This window comes from Jaculus jaculus, chromosome 2 (assembly GCF_020740685.1).
Source record: "Jaculus jaculus isolate mJacJac1 chromosome 2, mJacJac1.mat.Y.cur, whole genome shotgun sequence".
Taxonomy (NCBI): Eukaryota; Metazoa; Chordata; class Mammalia; order Rodentia; family Dipodidae; genus Jaculus; species Jaculus jaculus.
Genome location: NC_059103.1, coordinates 132,867,058 through 132,881,194, shown reverse-complemented (window position 1 = coordinate 132,881,194; position 14,137 = coordinate 132,867,058). Strand labels below are relative to the sequence as shown.

General features: G+C 42.1%; 1 protein-coding gene across 1 annotated transcript in view; it reads right to left on the bottom strand.

Annotated features, from left to right (window-relative positions):
• Nucleotides 1-3,222: 3,222 nt before the first annotated feature.
• Nkain3 (sodium/potassium transporting ATPase interacting 3) overlaps nucleotides 3,223-14,137 on the bottom strand; it is a 656,444-nt gene continuing 645,529 nt past the window's right edge. Inside the window, exon 6 of the mRNA XM_045144576.1 lies at nucleotides 3,223-5,014. Coding sequence (XP_045000511.1) covers nucleotides 5,001-5,014 — 14 coding nt within the window. The 3' untranslated portion in view covers nucleotides 3,223-5,000. The remainder of the gene's footprint in view (nucleotides 5,015-14,137) is intronic.

Below are 14,137 nucleotides of genomic sequence, written 5' to 3'. Positions count from 1 at the left end.
TAGAATTCATGCCCTTTATAAGAATGCAATTTTAAAGAAAATGATTACTTTTCCATGGACACATTTTTTTTTCAAATATTTAAGATTAACTCACTTTCTAGAAATAAGATTAACTCACTTTCTAGAAATAATGTTGTTTTTCTTTTCCTTCAATGAAGAAATTAAGTGCTTTCAAGCAGGAAAACAAACAAACAAACAAAAAACAAAACACTGATGCGTATATGTGAATTCTTTTGTTAATTCCCTATTTTTTGGAGTAAGGAAATATTGATCAATAAATATAGCCTTCTGATATGTAAAATATACCTGCTTTCTTTCTAAGTGATACGCCATTAGTTACATGAGGAATGATTTCTTTTATTGGTTCCGCTTTGAGGCCCTATTTATATGAATATTTGATCATGAGTTCTAGACACTGCAAAAGATCTTCTATCCAAAAATGGTAATAGACTATTCTTAGTTTGATGGAAATATTTTAACAATCCATAGATTTAAAATTTGTAAATGTATATTTTTTCTTTTACTTTATTCAGCTATCACTTGAAAGAAAGCAAATACTATCTTAGGCAAAAATGTCAAATTAGAACACTTGGAGTATTCTCTCTTATTCCTTATTAAAGTGACTCAGAAATGATGAGTATTTTCCTTAAAAACTAATCATCCAGAATAGTCTCACCCCACAGTGGGAACACATTTGAGGACATCATAATTTTTAATCTCAAGTATAAAATAAAAGTATGTTTAATTTGGAAAAGAGTTTAATATTTTGTAGATTTTAATTTTTAAAGATTGAAAAGGATGGATGATTTTGATTTTATTTACTTCTTGGTGAAGAATGTAGTCTTGATGATTTCCCTTGGCTCTACAATGGACATTTTAATTGGTTCTGATGAAGACAAACTCCTTTCAATTGGGAGTGTTCATTCATTCAGTGAGACCTTGATATCTTTTGTCAGATTCAGTTACTTGAAGCCAGCTGCCTCTGACTTAGGTCTATAGAAACAGCATGGCTTTTTTATTTTTTATTTTTCCCTTGAAGGAGAAAGGAAATGAGTCAATACTTTGCTAGAATAAGATGTCAAATTGTTTCTTAGACAAATAAGCCAACAAGTTCTCAGATTTTGACAAGTGGGGTTTTTGTTTCAAGAACACACCCTCTCACTTTATGATGGCAGGTAGAGGGAGGCTAAGATTCTTGGAAAAATACACTTTCCTATGAGATCCTTGAGATTTCTCTGATGTGGACTCTCTATACTCAGGACATTTTCTGTCTCCTGGGACTTTTTTTTAACCCTTCCTGTATCTCCCCTGACTAACTTTTACTAATTTTGAAATATAATGGATGATCCAATTAAATAAGAGGTGACTAGACATATTCTAATTTCCTCTGGTGGCACTCAGTATCAACAGGAGACCCTCAAAGAAGGAAAGTCATTCACCCTACAGAAGATGAAGCCTTGGGCAAGGTTGGTTCTGGCTGACAGGGCTTAGTGTCAAGGTCATTCTAGGACGCAAGACATTGGCTAGCATTTCCTTTCACTTAGTGCCAAAGGCCAAAGGGCAGTGAATGGCCTTTTATCAACTTCAGTGAGGCTGCTTCTGAGCAGTGCTTCTGAGCTTAGGGCTACACCATCTCTTAAGATGTAAGATTTGTGCAATGAGTACAAGGCAACAAAGGGAGGTGCTCACTTTCTTACTCTGGCCAGATACACAATTGCATTGGGAGGAGCCATGATTTGGTCAGAATCCACATCTAGCAAACAAGTCCTTGTTGAAATCCTTACTGGATACACTTGGTACAAAGTTGAGTGAAGACTCTAAAGCAGGAGGAAAAAATAAGAACTGGCATGAGGAGTCCATGGGCATCAGCCACCAATGCTGGAAGAGAGATCCATCAGGAACTGCCAGGTGTGACTGCACAGCCCTGCTCTCATTATCCCTTTTCCCAAGTAAAAAGAACTCATAAGGAGTGGCCAGAAAGACAGGCAGTGAGAAGACACAAGGGAAGAGGGAGGATGTGAGAATGATCCTTATGGATTGCTTGGGATTGGAATTGGAGCAGTCATAACTTCATTATTCAAGGGAAGGGAAGAGAGATGAGTGTGCATGCCATGTTAAAGGGTGATGGGCATTGAGCGGTCCTCAGAGGTGAGGATTTCTTCTTCAAATCTGTCACCTGCAGCTAGGCAGCATCTAACTTTGCAGAATATTTTAGAAGGTTGTATAAATTCATATGAGAAAAGCAAATTAGTATGGTACATTTTGTAAAATGGTAACTATGTTTCCATGTGGGTGAGTGATGAAATAACAGTTTTAAATACCGAAATGACATTTGTTTTGAACTTGTGTATAACACTAATTTTTAACTAAAGTGTGATTTTCAACCTGCGTTATTTCAAATTGCTTATATATGGGCATTTTTTTTTCTACCATTTTAAAGGAAACAGAAACCTTCTTTGTCTCTGTGGGCTTCTTTGAACACTGAAGAGCTTGTAAGAGATGGGACTTCCTACTCTGGCAGTGCAGATGACAAGCATCTCTTTCACTGTAGACTGCCTTGCAGATTGCAGAGTACTTTATTATTTATTTATTTTACATTCAGCATCAAATCCTATTCACCTTTGGAACGTAGAGACCACAGTCTCATTTTATCAATGAGGAAAATACTAGTGTCGAGATATCATACAAGGTCCAAGACAAAAGTTGCGGACTGGGGCCCAAGCTCTAATTTTTGCCTTCTACATTGTCCTCCTTTGGCCACAGCTCTTGGCCCTCTGCTCAAATGCGAGGCTCTGGACATGGCCTCCACAGCCCTGAGGGTCAGCTCCCTCAGCCATCCAGTAAGATCCTGGATCCCACCGGCTTCCAGATCCTTGGAGCTCCTTTTCATTTCCAGAGTTTGAATCTGGAATTATTCAGTAAGATGAGATACAGTGGGAGTTCACAAGCGTCCGCTGACTAAACGAAAACATTCCAGAGGACAGTGAGAACAATAAGCCGCCAGAGACCCTATTACGGTTGTCATGAGCTTGGAGGAACCAGGGAAGAATATATTGTGTTAAATTCTCATTCTTCTTTTTCATATGTATGTGTGTGCAGGGTGTGTGCATTTGTATGTGAACATATGTGGTGCACGTGCATGTGTGCGCATGAGTGTGAGGAGCCAGAGATCATTGACATCTGCTGGCATCTTCCTCATTTACTCTCCAGAACTTTTTTTTCTTCAATTTTTACATGTGGCTTCTTACTGAACCCCACTGATTCAGCTAGACTGACTAGTGAAGTCCAGTGATCTCCTGTCACTGCTCCCCAACTCTGAGGTTACAGATGCACCACCATACCCAGTGTTTTTATAAGGATTCTGGGGATCCAAACTCAGGTCTTTATGTTTGTGCGGCAAATGCTTTACCCACTACACCATTTCCTCAGCTCAGAATTCTGATTCCTTACAGGGACTATGGACAGAAGATGAAGAGGAGGAAGGAAAAGGAGGAGGAGGAGAAGGAAGAGGAGGACAGACTTCTATTCACATACAAATTTTGCCCGACTCTAGGTGGTTCATGAGCAGCTTGGAGATACATGGCTCCCATTAACCATTTCTGTACTGAGCCATGCGTGAACAGGTCCAGAACTTTAACCAAGGAGAAGCTTTACTTCAGTGCTGACATAAAGTGAACAAAACTGATTTTCATGTGGGAAATAGAAATTGAGATCCATGAAAACGAGAGGTGAAAAGTGTCTGTGTATGATACTGCGAACAGGCAACATTAATCAGCCATGAAAACAAGCATAGTGGTGGTTTCCTAAAGTGATGGAAACGTTCCACATTTTGATTGAAGCATTAATTACATGGGTGTGTGTGTTTCTCAGATTAATCAGATTGTGCCCTTCACATCTTTTCATTTCACCAAATGTAAATTTTATTACAATTACAAAAGCATAAGTGTCATGTTTCCAAGACAGTCCTTGGTTCTTCTACTCTAGAGAAAATTATATTCCCCACATCTTTCTTGTTTATTGGCATGGGCTGAGGGAAAGAAAAATTGTTATAGTTCAAACATAAATATTTTCTATAGAAGTTTTTGTAGAGAATTTCATAGCATTTTAAGATCCCTTTTGAATATCTTTAGAGCAAAGTTCCTGATCACATATTTATGGCTGTGATTTCCACCTCACGGCCCATGAGCTGTTTCCTTTAGGTCTAACATAAGTGTTTGCAGTGGGACAAAGCGTAGAGAATAGGGACCTCCAAGGCCGATAGCCACATTCCCTTCGCATGGAAAGGAGTTCTATGAATCATTTATTTCATCATTTCACCCTCTCTTGTATCCATCTGTGTATCTTGTCATATATATTTAACAAGATCTATACAAATCTGAAAAAAAAAATGAGATTGCTATATTTTCCCAAGGTTTTCAGAGTTGAGAGCAAAGACAAACTCCATACTTTGTCATATGGAGTTGAATCAATGACCGATATTCAGCCAGAAGGCTGCATTCCCTTTTTGTAGTAGCTCCCACAGGCCTACCTTTGTGCCCGAGGCCCACAGGCCATATCTGCCTGCACTAACCCGTTAGCCTGGGAAAGTCCCAGCATGCAGGCACACTGATGTCACACCTCAGCAACACACACTGACATTTCTCTTAGGAATGACTCGGAGAAGGTTTTCACAGATTTCTTTTCGTTTTGCATGCCTCACACTGAATATTGTTAAAAAATTAAAAACATTTTTTTTTTGTTTTTACAATTTACAAGTGCTCATATAAGGAGAAAACGACTAAAAAAATACCCACCCAAGCACCTAGAACTGGGCTAGCAAACAATGCTAATATTACACAGGCTGAGACCAAAGACGGAAGAGCTCCGCCGTTTGTGGGGCAGCAGGAGGCGCTGTCTGCCATCGGGAGGAAGGTGACATTGTCGGATCCAGAGTGGGGCCCGCCGGCGGAGCTTTGTCCCCCTAAGTCAGGTCCAGCAGCCGCATTTCAGAGTCAATGTCATTACTTATTTCGACCTGGAAAAGAAAACATGAATTGCGTTAAAGAGCTTCAATACTGCAAAGGGAAAGCTGGACTATCCATCGGGCCTTTTGAAATGTAAACTAGCTCAGGGCAGGACTGCTCCGAGCTGACAGTAGCAGACAGAAAGCTAGAAAGTCCAGCTTTCCTGCTTCAGAGATTAGCACGTGACTCCAAAGTGCAGGACCGATGTCCTGGGAGAACCTGACAACCAAGGCAAATACGGAGTGATGTGGACTCACTGCTCTTGTACTTGGAAGTGAGAGGATAGGGTGGCAGCTAGCTACATCCGTCAGGCACCTCCTGGTTGACTGCTCAGCTATTGTCCCAGTGTGTCTTTCACACCAATTCACCCTGTCCTTACATACAGCCTATGCCAGAATGCCTACTAGAATGAGTCCATTTAGCTAGGCCACATTGCCCTGCGGGTATTTGGTCAAAGCCAGCTGCAGTGTCACTCAGTGCTGAAGATGTTATTACCTGGATTCTTAGTCTCATTAATCCGGGAATTTAGAAAGGGACCCAGAAGAAAGCTTGAGGAAAAGGTTATTAGCGTTTGAGAGAACTGCAAGGGGCTCGCAAGCTGTGAATGTCCACAGCCGCCGGAAGGAGGGAGATGGGCAATAGAAAGGGGAAAGTCATGACTTTTGAGTTAGGGTTCAGAAAGCAGGCAGGTTTAGCGATGGAGGTCTGCAAGCCACTGCACTGAAGGGGGCGTGGGGATTCTTAAGAGAAAGAGGGAGACAACCCATAGTGTTTGGTCAAGGATGCTGAGGATATTGATCAGGACCCAAAGCAGAAACGGGAGAGGAGAAAGAAAGCAGAGAGTTTTGGGGCTCGAGTTAGAACTCAGACAAGCAGCAGGCTCGGCAGTGAGACCAGGGAGCGTCTGCCTGGAGGGAGGGCCATCTGCAGGTTTATGCTCCCTGTCTCAGGAAGGGGAGAACTGTTCCTCCTTCCTGCTTAGCGTGGCTTTAAGTCATGGGTGATCTCTTGGCTGAGTGAGTCAGTCCGATTAACTCCTAAGAGACAGGTCACAATCATGTTCTGGGCATCTTAGAAATCCATGGTCAGAGGTAAAACTCAAATAATCTTTTGATCAAGACAAAGTAGCAGCTTTTCTTCCACAAAGCTCTGCTACCTCTACGCTTGCTTCTCTCTTTACCAGGGAAAAGGGGAGGTTGGGCCGAAAGTGATCATGAGGGTGTGGCCCATCCTCAATGGCCGCAAGCTGCCCCACAACATCTCAAGGATCAGTCTCCTTTAAGTAAAATAGTTTTTTTCTCCATAATTTAGGTGGGCTTCATGCCACTGGGGGAAGTTTCTTAAAGGAACTCTGTATCCAGATCACCTGCAAGATCACCTCTTCCTCATCTCCATTCAGCCCCCTGAAATGATGTATATAATAGACTTTGGATTGGCCATTCCCTATAACTGCATAGGCCACTTTCTTAAAACTCTACTCTACTCTACTCTTCCCTCCCCTCCCCACCCCTCCCCTCCCCTCCTCTCCCCTCCCCTCCCCTCCCCTCCCCTCCCCTCCCCTCCCGCCTTGCCTCGCCTGGCCTGGCCTGGCCTGGCCTTGCCTTCCTCTCTCTCTCTCTCTCTCTACACACACACACACACACACACACACACACTAAGTAATATGCCTTTCTGTGTTCAGTTTGGGCAAATTTCTGTTCACATTATATATTACCAGGTCATAAGGCAGTAAACCTCTGGAACGTGAAAGCTCTGAATTACTCCCCTTTGTACTAAGCCAGTCTCCACAAAGTAGCTTCCTTAGAGTTGACACTTAATAAACATTTGTCACTTTAGCTCTCTCTGCTCCTCACATGTGAAGTCTTTGCTGATCCAAATCCCACCTACTTTGGAAGGCACAGGGGAAAGGGTGGGAGCAAACTCCTTCCTCTCCTCAGCCATGCTGCTGTCTCCTCCTGCTGCCAGGCACCGTCCTGCCATCTGTGGTGCCCGTGTGCAGCACATGGGCTCCAGTTTCAGTTCATGCTGAGCTGTTTCACTCAGTCATGGGCTTTCTCCCTTCAAATGAATTATAAGCATCATAGTAACTGAGATTGTTTTATGCTTATATTATATTCCCATCTAGAAACTTCTCTTCCATTTAACTGTGTTCAGCGATTATGGTTTAGAAAGGACTTTTCAGTAATATTTTGACAGAGTTAAATATTTTTCACTTTTCCAGTTTCACATTTAAAAAAAAATATTTATCGGGCTGGAGAGATGGCTTAGCAGTTAAGCGCTTGCCTGTGAAGACTAAGGACCCTGGTTCGAGGCTCGATTCTCCAGGACCCACGTTAGCCAGATGCACAAGGGGGTGCTTGCATCTGGAGTTCGTTTGCAGTGGCTGGAAGCTCTGGCGCACCCATTCTCTCTCTCTCTCTCTCTGCCTCTTTCTCTGTCTGTCGCTCTCAGATAAATAAATAAAAAATAAACAAAAAATATTTATCTATTAATTCATTTGCAAGGAGAGAGAGAGAGTGAGAGGGAGGGAGGGAGGGAAGAAGGGAGGAGAAATAGAAGGAATGGGTGCACCAGGGCCTTTAGCACTTGCAAATGAACTCCAGATGCAAATGCCACTTTGAGCCTCTGGCTTGACGTGGGTATTGGGGAATGGAACCCAGGTCATTAGGCTTTGCAGGCAATGCCTTAATGGCCAAGCCATCTCTCTAGCCCCAGTTTCACATTTTTGATGTTTTTTCCCATCAAATGCCATTCCTTCCTGCACATGCTAGATGACTTCCAGTTCTCTCCTGTTATCTGGGGGGTGTTTCTTCTGCTCTTCTCTGTGTTTGGAGTGGCTCATCCACATGTCTAAAACCATTTGACTTCTTTGCAAGCAGAATGTAGAGTGTAGGTTCTGACGTTCATTAATTCACAGGACACATGAAGCCAGTCTCCACTGAAATCAGGGCAAAGGGTGAAGGTGTGCTTCTTGTTTAGTGGTAAGTTGGGAAAACTTTGACATGTTCACTGCACTTACCTTTGTGTGCATGCGTGTATGTGCATGTATGTGTGTGTGTGTGTGTGTGTGTGTGTGTGTGTGTGCATATGTGCATGTGCTCGTGGAGGCCAGAGGGCAATCTCCAGTGTAGTTCCTCAGGTACATCCACTTTTTATTGACATAGGGTCTCTCATTGGCCTGGAGTTCACAGAATGGGAGCAAGCCCCAGGGATCCGTTCATCTCCACCTCTCAGTTCTAGGATTATAAGCGTGCAACACTATGCCTGGCTTTTTTTACATGGGCTCAACATTCTTGCAAGGCAAGCACTTTACTTACTTAGCTCTTTCCTCAGCCTCAACTTTACTTATCTTTTATGTCCACCCTTAGCTAGTCTCCTTCTGAGCTTTAGTGACATGAATTGGGATAGTCTGTGAGCAGGCTGGGCCTGCTTCTAAGATGTTTAGAAAGGTTCTGGAAGCATTTACTCCAGAGACTGGGAAATACATGACAAAAGTTATTATTACTATCATTATTGATAATTATTATTCTTAGTATCGGTACCTCTGTGTGTGTGCATCTGTGTGTATTGGTGTGCACACATGACTACAGAGTGTGTGCGAGGTCAGAGGTCAACGCTGGGTGCTATTCTTCTCCGTCCATCGTGTTGGGGACCAGGTCTCTCTTGTATTGTTTTCTGGCTGCTGGGAAGGCCGCATTAGCTGCCCCACATGAGCTTCATGGCTCTTCTGACTCCGACTTCAATGGATGACATTTGGAGCACTTTGTGTCCACCTGCATGTGGGTGGCTTGGTCAGGAGGCTCGCAGAGGAAATGCCTTTCACCACTGAGCCATCTCCTTAGATTTAGAGCTTTTTGAAGCAACTTACGGAAAAAAGTATTGAAACAAATAGCATGTTGGAAACCCATGGTAGATTTTATTAGATTGAGTTATTATTATTATTGACAAGTTCATGCATGTAGATAATGTATTGTGATGTTATTCATACCTCCATTATCCTCCAAATACAGAAGTGGAGACAATAATAGTGTGAGTCCCTATGCATCCTTCCTGCAGGTTCAACTAAAATTAAAAGTATTTCCTCTAGCTTCTTCCACCTCTATTTTACTGTGTGTGTGGGAAGGTGTGTGGGGTGAGGTACTTAAAGCAATATCCTGGCTTGCATGTCATTTCATTCCCAACTTCATGTACCTATAACTGCTTTGTAATCAAGAACATATACCAACATGTAGAGTCAGTTTGGCATGCCATAATTTGGTAGGAATGTGAGATGGTAAAATTTTGTTGTTGACTTGATGAGGAAGGGCTTATGGAGAGCAGAAGACCTTCCCCCAGAGTGAACAGCCTTTCATTTCCAGTGGGCTATACAGAAAGAAACTCTGAAAGAACACAGGACCTTCTGCCTGACTTCCCTTATACTTGCTAATGCATGTATCTACCCTGTTGTTGTTGTCTTTCAAGGGCATTGGAGCCTAGTTCATCAGCCTTCTAATGTGGAATCAAGACCAGCAGCTCCCCAGTAATCCTCCAGGTTGTCAGGACCAGATTATGAGTGCAATGGCAACCAGCCTGTGTAGCTAAAAGGGTCTCCAGCTCTCTAGCCAGCAGATAGCTATTGTTGGACTGCCCAGCCTGTATGCTGTAAGTCAATCCAACACATTCTTTTTGTAACAAACATTCATTCCATTGGTTATGTTTCTATAGAAAACCCTGACTAATATAGTATGTTAGTAGCATATAGTAGGTGTGGGTTAAGCTCATTGCTAAAAAAAATCCCACAGTGGGACAGACCCAATAGAAATCATTGATTGGCTAAAAGTCAAGGAGGTGTGGCTGAAGCAAGCTGCCAGGCTGTAGGAACATATCTGTATCCACCTGCTTTCTGTATACTTTTACGTGTCCATAACCACTGACAGTATTTTTATTTCTACTGAGAATTTTCATACATGAACATGTGATCATAATTTGATCACAATCCCTTCCCCCTGCCTTCTTTTTCTCCCTGTCCATTCCCATTCCACTAAACCCCTTCTCTTTTCTAGCAAGTTCATCTTGTATTTGATGTTTGTCTGTTTGTTTTCTCCTCTCTTCTACCATCCATGTCAAAACGTTATGGGTTCAATATTGTGCAGGTATTAAAACAGTAATTGTTTAATAACATTTAATATCCTGTCCATATTTCTGTTTCCTAAGTTGTCCAGAAATGTTTGAATAGGTTTATTGAAATCAGTATGCAACATAACACATATTATATTTGACTTCATGTCTTTTGCAACTCTTTAAATTGCTAAAACTTTCCTATTATTTTATTTCATCTTGCCTTTGACTATTACCCACATCTGGATTTGAATCATTTTGCTGCATTTCCACATCAGGGTCAGGCTTGGTTTTATTCATGGGCAATTCATATGTGGTGCTACATGTATTAGGTGGCACATCTGGGAATGCACAGTATCTGGTTGTGCCATTTATAAATGATTAATGGGCCTAGATAAAATAGTTTGAGATTTGGGATTATTAAGATAAAACCTTTTAAAAATTGATGTGTGTAGAAATTTTAGCAATTACCTGAGAATTCCTGTTCTGAAGATAGAAAGCAAGTAAACAATAAGATAGTGAGCTTATTTCGAAGAGTTTCTTTGGAAAGGCATTCCTGGTAGGTTTGAGTTTCTTTTCTTTTGTTGGTTTTCTAAGTGTCTTGGTATTCTTTTTGGTGAACGAATGTGTATATATGAATGTGTGTGCTTTTATTTATGCTTCATGTATTCTTTTCAATGTTTTGTTTCTTCACTAATTTGACAGAAATTTCTGTAAATAATCCCTCATCTGTGTTCCCATAAGCAGCCCTAAAATTCATTGGGTCAATCCTCATCCCCCAAAAAAATAAAGAGGAAAAGCATGACAGTGAAAGGGACCAGACTGGGAAGAAGAAGGGGATTAGCAGGAGTGGAAGAGGGATAAGAGAGGGTTTTGGAGACTTGAATATGTACAAAATACACTACATGCATGTATGAGGATGTCATTGCAAAACCCATTATTATATACTAATAAATACTTAACAAGAAAATAAAATGAAAAAAATGTACATAATTAAAAATAGGGGCTGGAGAGATGGCTTAGTGGTTAAGTGCTTGCCTGTGAAGCTTAAGGACCCCAGTTCGAGGCTCGATTCCCCAGTACCCACGTTAGCGAGATGCACAAAGGGGCACACACATCTGGAGTTTGTTTGCAGTGGCTGGAGGTCCTGGCACACCCATTCTCTCTCTCTCTCTATCTGCCTTTCTCAGTCTGTCTGTCACTCTCAAATAAGTAAAAATTAAAAAAAAAATTGGTTGATTTCTATTGTCTTTAATTTTAAAATCTGAGGATAGTGTCTCTGGTGACACTTTACTAATGATGTTATATTTATAGCATTGCCATTTATTTTGGTGAAGTAGTGGATCATCTCTTCACAATGATATACATTCATTTTAACATTGGTGTCAATAGTAAATACCAAGTAAAGTCCTGGGAGCTCTGGAGGAGTCCAGAATTGTTATCTCCTCAGAGTGCACCATTCATAGGCCCACCATGTACACAGAGGCTTCTTTGAAAATGATTTTTTTAAACATTTTTTTATTATTTATTTATTTGAGAGCGACAGACACAGAGAGAAAGACAGATAGAGGGAGAGAGAGAGAATGGGCACGCCAGGGCTTCCAGCCTCTGCAAACGAACTCCAGACACGTGCGCCCCCTTGTGCATCTGGCTAACGTGGGACCTGGGGAACCGAGCCTTGAACCGGGGTCCTTAGGCTTCACAGGCAAGCGCTTAACCGCTAAGCCATCTCTCCAGCCCTGAAAATGATTTTTGTTTTTCAGGGCAGTGTGAGAACTCAATAAGGTTCTTGGAGAAGAGGGTAACATCGCATGTCTAAAGAAATGCTGTTTGTATCCCCCAGGAGAATAGGATGGATGATTGACTCTCATTCATGGTGGCCACATCAGACTCTCCTGAATATGCACTATTGGTGTGTGAGCTATTAGAAAGATGAAATGAACTGCATGCCATCCAAGCCCAGCCATTTCATTGCTACATAGTGAAATAGCTACATATTAGCATATGCTCTTACAGTGCTACTGAAGTGATATAACAATTTCTCATGATGGATCTGAAAGTCACTAACACCAGGGAAAAGGAAAGAGCCAGGGAGATCAATGAGCCCACATGCAGCTACACTGTGCTAAGTATGGCAGGCATGCAGGGAATCTTCTCTGGGACAACTAAGACTGTACAAAGTGTGTTGCAGTTGTAGTGCTCTTGAGACAGCCCTGGAAAGCAAACACCTATGTAAGTGCCTTCCATTTCCAGGAATGATGGTGGCACTCAGAATGGGATTCCCTGCTCAGTTAAAGGAACAAGAGGCAACCATCACGATGAGCAGATCTTAACTACTCTCTGTGCCACAGGGGACAGACAGCAAGCTGAATTTTACAGAGCTTGGCACCAATGTAAATAGTAAGCTGTGAAAGTCAGTCAGGGAAAATACAATCAGCATAAAACAGTTATCATTTTATTAATCTTTAGTCTCTTCCTGTTATTATTTGCTCACACATGGCTGGGTGATTGTTGGCTTTCAATTAGGGTTTGAAAGCACATTATTACACCTTCTCAATTCTTTCTCATCTCTCTCTCTCTCTCTCTCTTACACACACAGACACACACATACACACACACTTGTGTGTGCCCATGTGTACCTGATTTGTCTTTCTAGGTAGTATACAATCAAGATACTAGATGCAGAATGGTCCAGGACTGCACTCCTTTACAAATGGTCCCAGTATTGTTAGAAAGTGCTGCTCAGGAGGGAGTGGATAGACAGAGCTGCTCTGCATCTGCTGCCCAGCGTGAGCGCTAGAGGTGGCACCTAGAGGGGATAACACATGGTGAGAATACTGTGGAGAACTGCAGCAGTAGCTAGCAGTGGGGACTGGCCTCCTCTGTCATTCAGCACTCCATGGCAATAGCAACCACTCAATCAGCACTGGCTACATAACATGTTCAATTTTTGTGAAGAAAAGTTAGCCTCCAGCAAAGGCAATCAGAAAAGTCAAGATACCAAAGAAGAGTCAAGTTCTCATTTGGAAGTCTTTGAAAATGATTGCTTAAAAGTGTTAGGGTAAGCCTGGAGTCACTGTTCTCATCAAGTCATTCTTAACTGTAGCCACGAGGCATTTTCTTTATGGAAATTCTGAGCAGAATTAGATCTAGTTCTCCTGTCACAGTACAGCTCTGAAGCCCCACTGATGTCTTTCTTCGATAAACTACCTTGGTCTAATTCTTTTTATATGAAGAATTATTGTTACATGGAGCTTAATTTTCCCAGTAGCCAGAGGCTAGCCTTTTGGATGCAAATATACCAGTCACGGTTTAATTGAGTGGATCACTATGATGTTCTCTGAGATTCCATCTCACTCTCATAGATCTATGGCTTTATGCCCTATTACTTTTCTTCTCAGAGGCAATTCTACTTTTTTAGCCCATTCCCTTTCATGGTGGTTAAACTGGATCAACAATTTGACAATGCAATGCGAAATCTAAGAGAACACCTCTGGGAAGGGCTGGGCGGTATTTCCAGGAAGAATTAACTGAGAAGAGAAGACTTCCTGGAGGAGGTGCTATCTAGCAGGGCCAGGTATGAAAAAGTCTGAGGAAACATCAGTGCTACTTGCTTTCCTGCCTTCGGTTCTTGCTGGTGGAGTGTCTCTCATGTGGCCACTGCTGCTTGTTGCCATCCTTTGCTGTCATCTCCACCTGTTCAGACTTCCAACATGGAATGAAGAACAATGCCTCTTTTAGGATCTCCCAGGCCTTCAACACCAGATTGGAACTGAAGAGGCATCTGGCCTCATGGATGGAGCAGCCTCATATATACACTCTATTGTTTCTGTTCCTCTAGAAAGCCCCATCTAGTACACCACTGTTGTCATTGCTACCTCCATTGTCCTCTGCCAAGCCCTGCTGGACTCTAGACACTGACTCTGTGCTCCTAATGGTAAGAACAGCCCCTCTCCTTGTCTTCACAGGAAGTAGAATCACTTGTGAACAGTGATGCAGGAAGCTTTGGTGGAGATCTCATGGTGAGAGTTATTCCT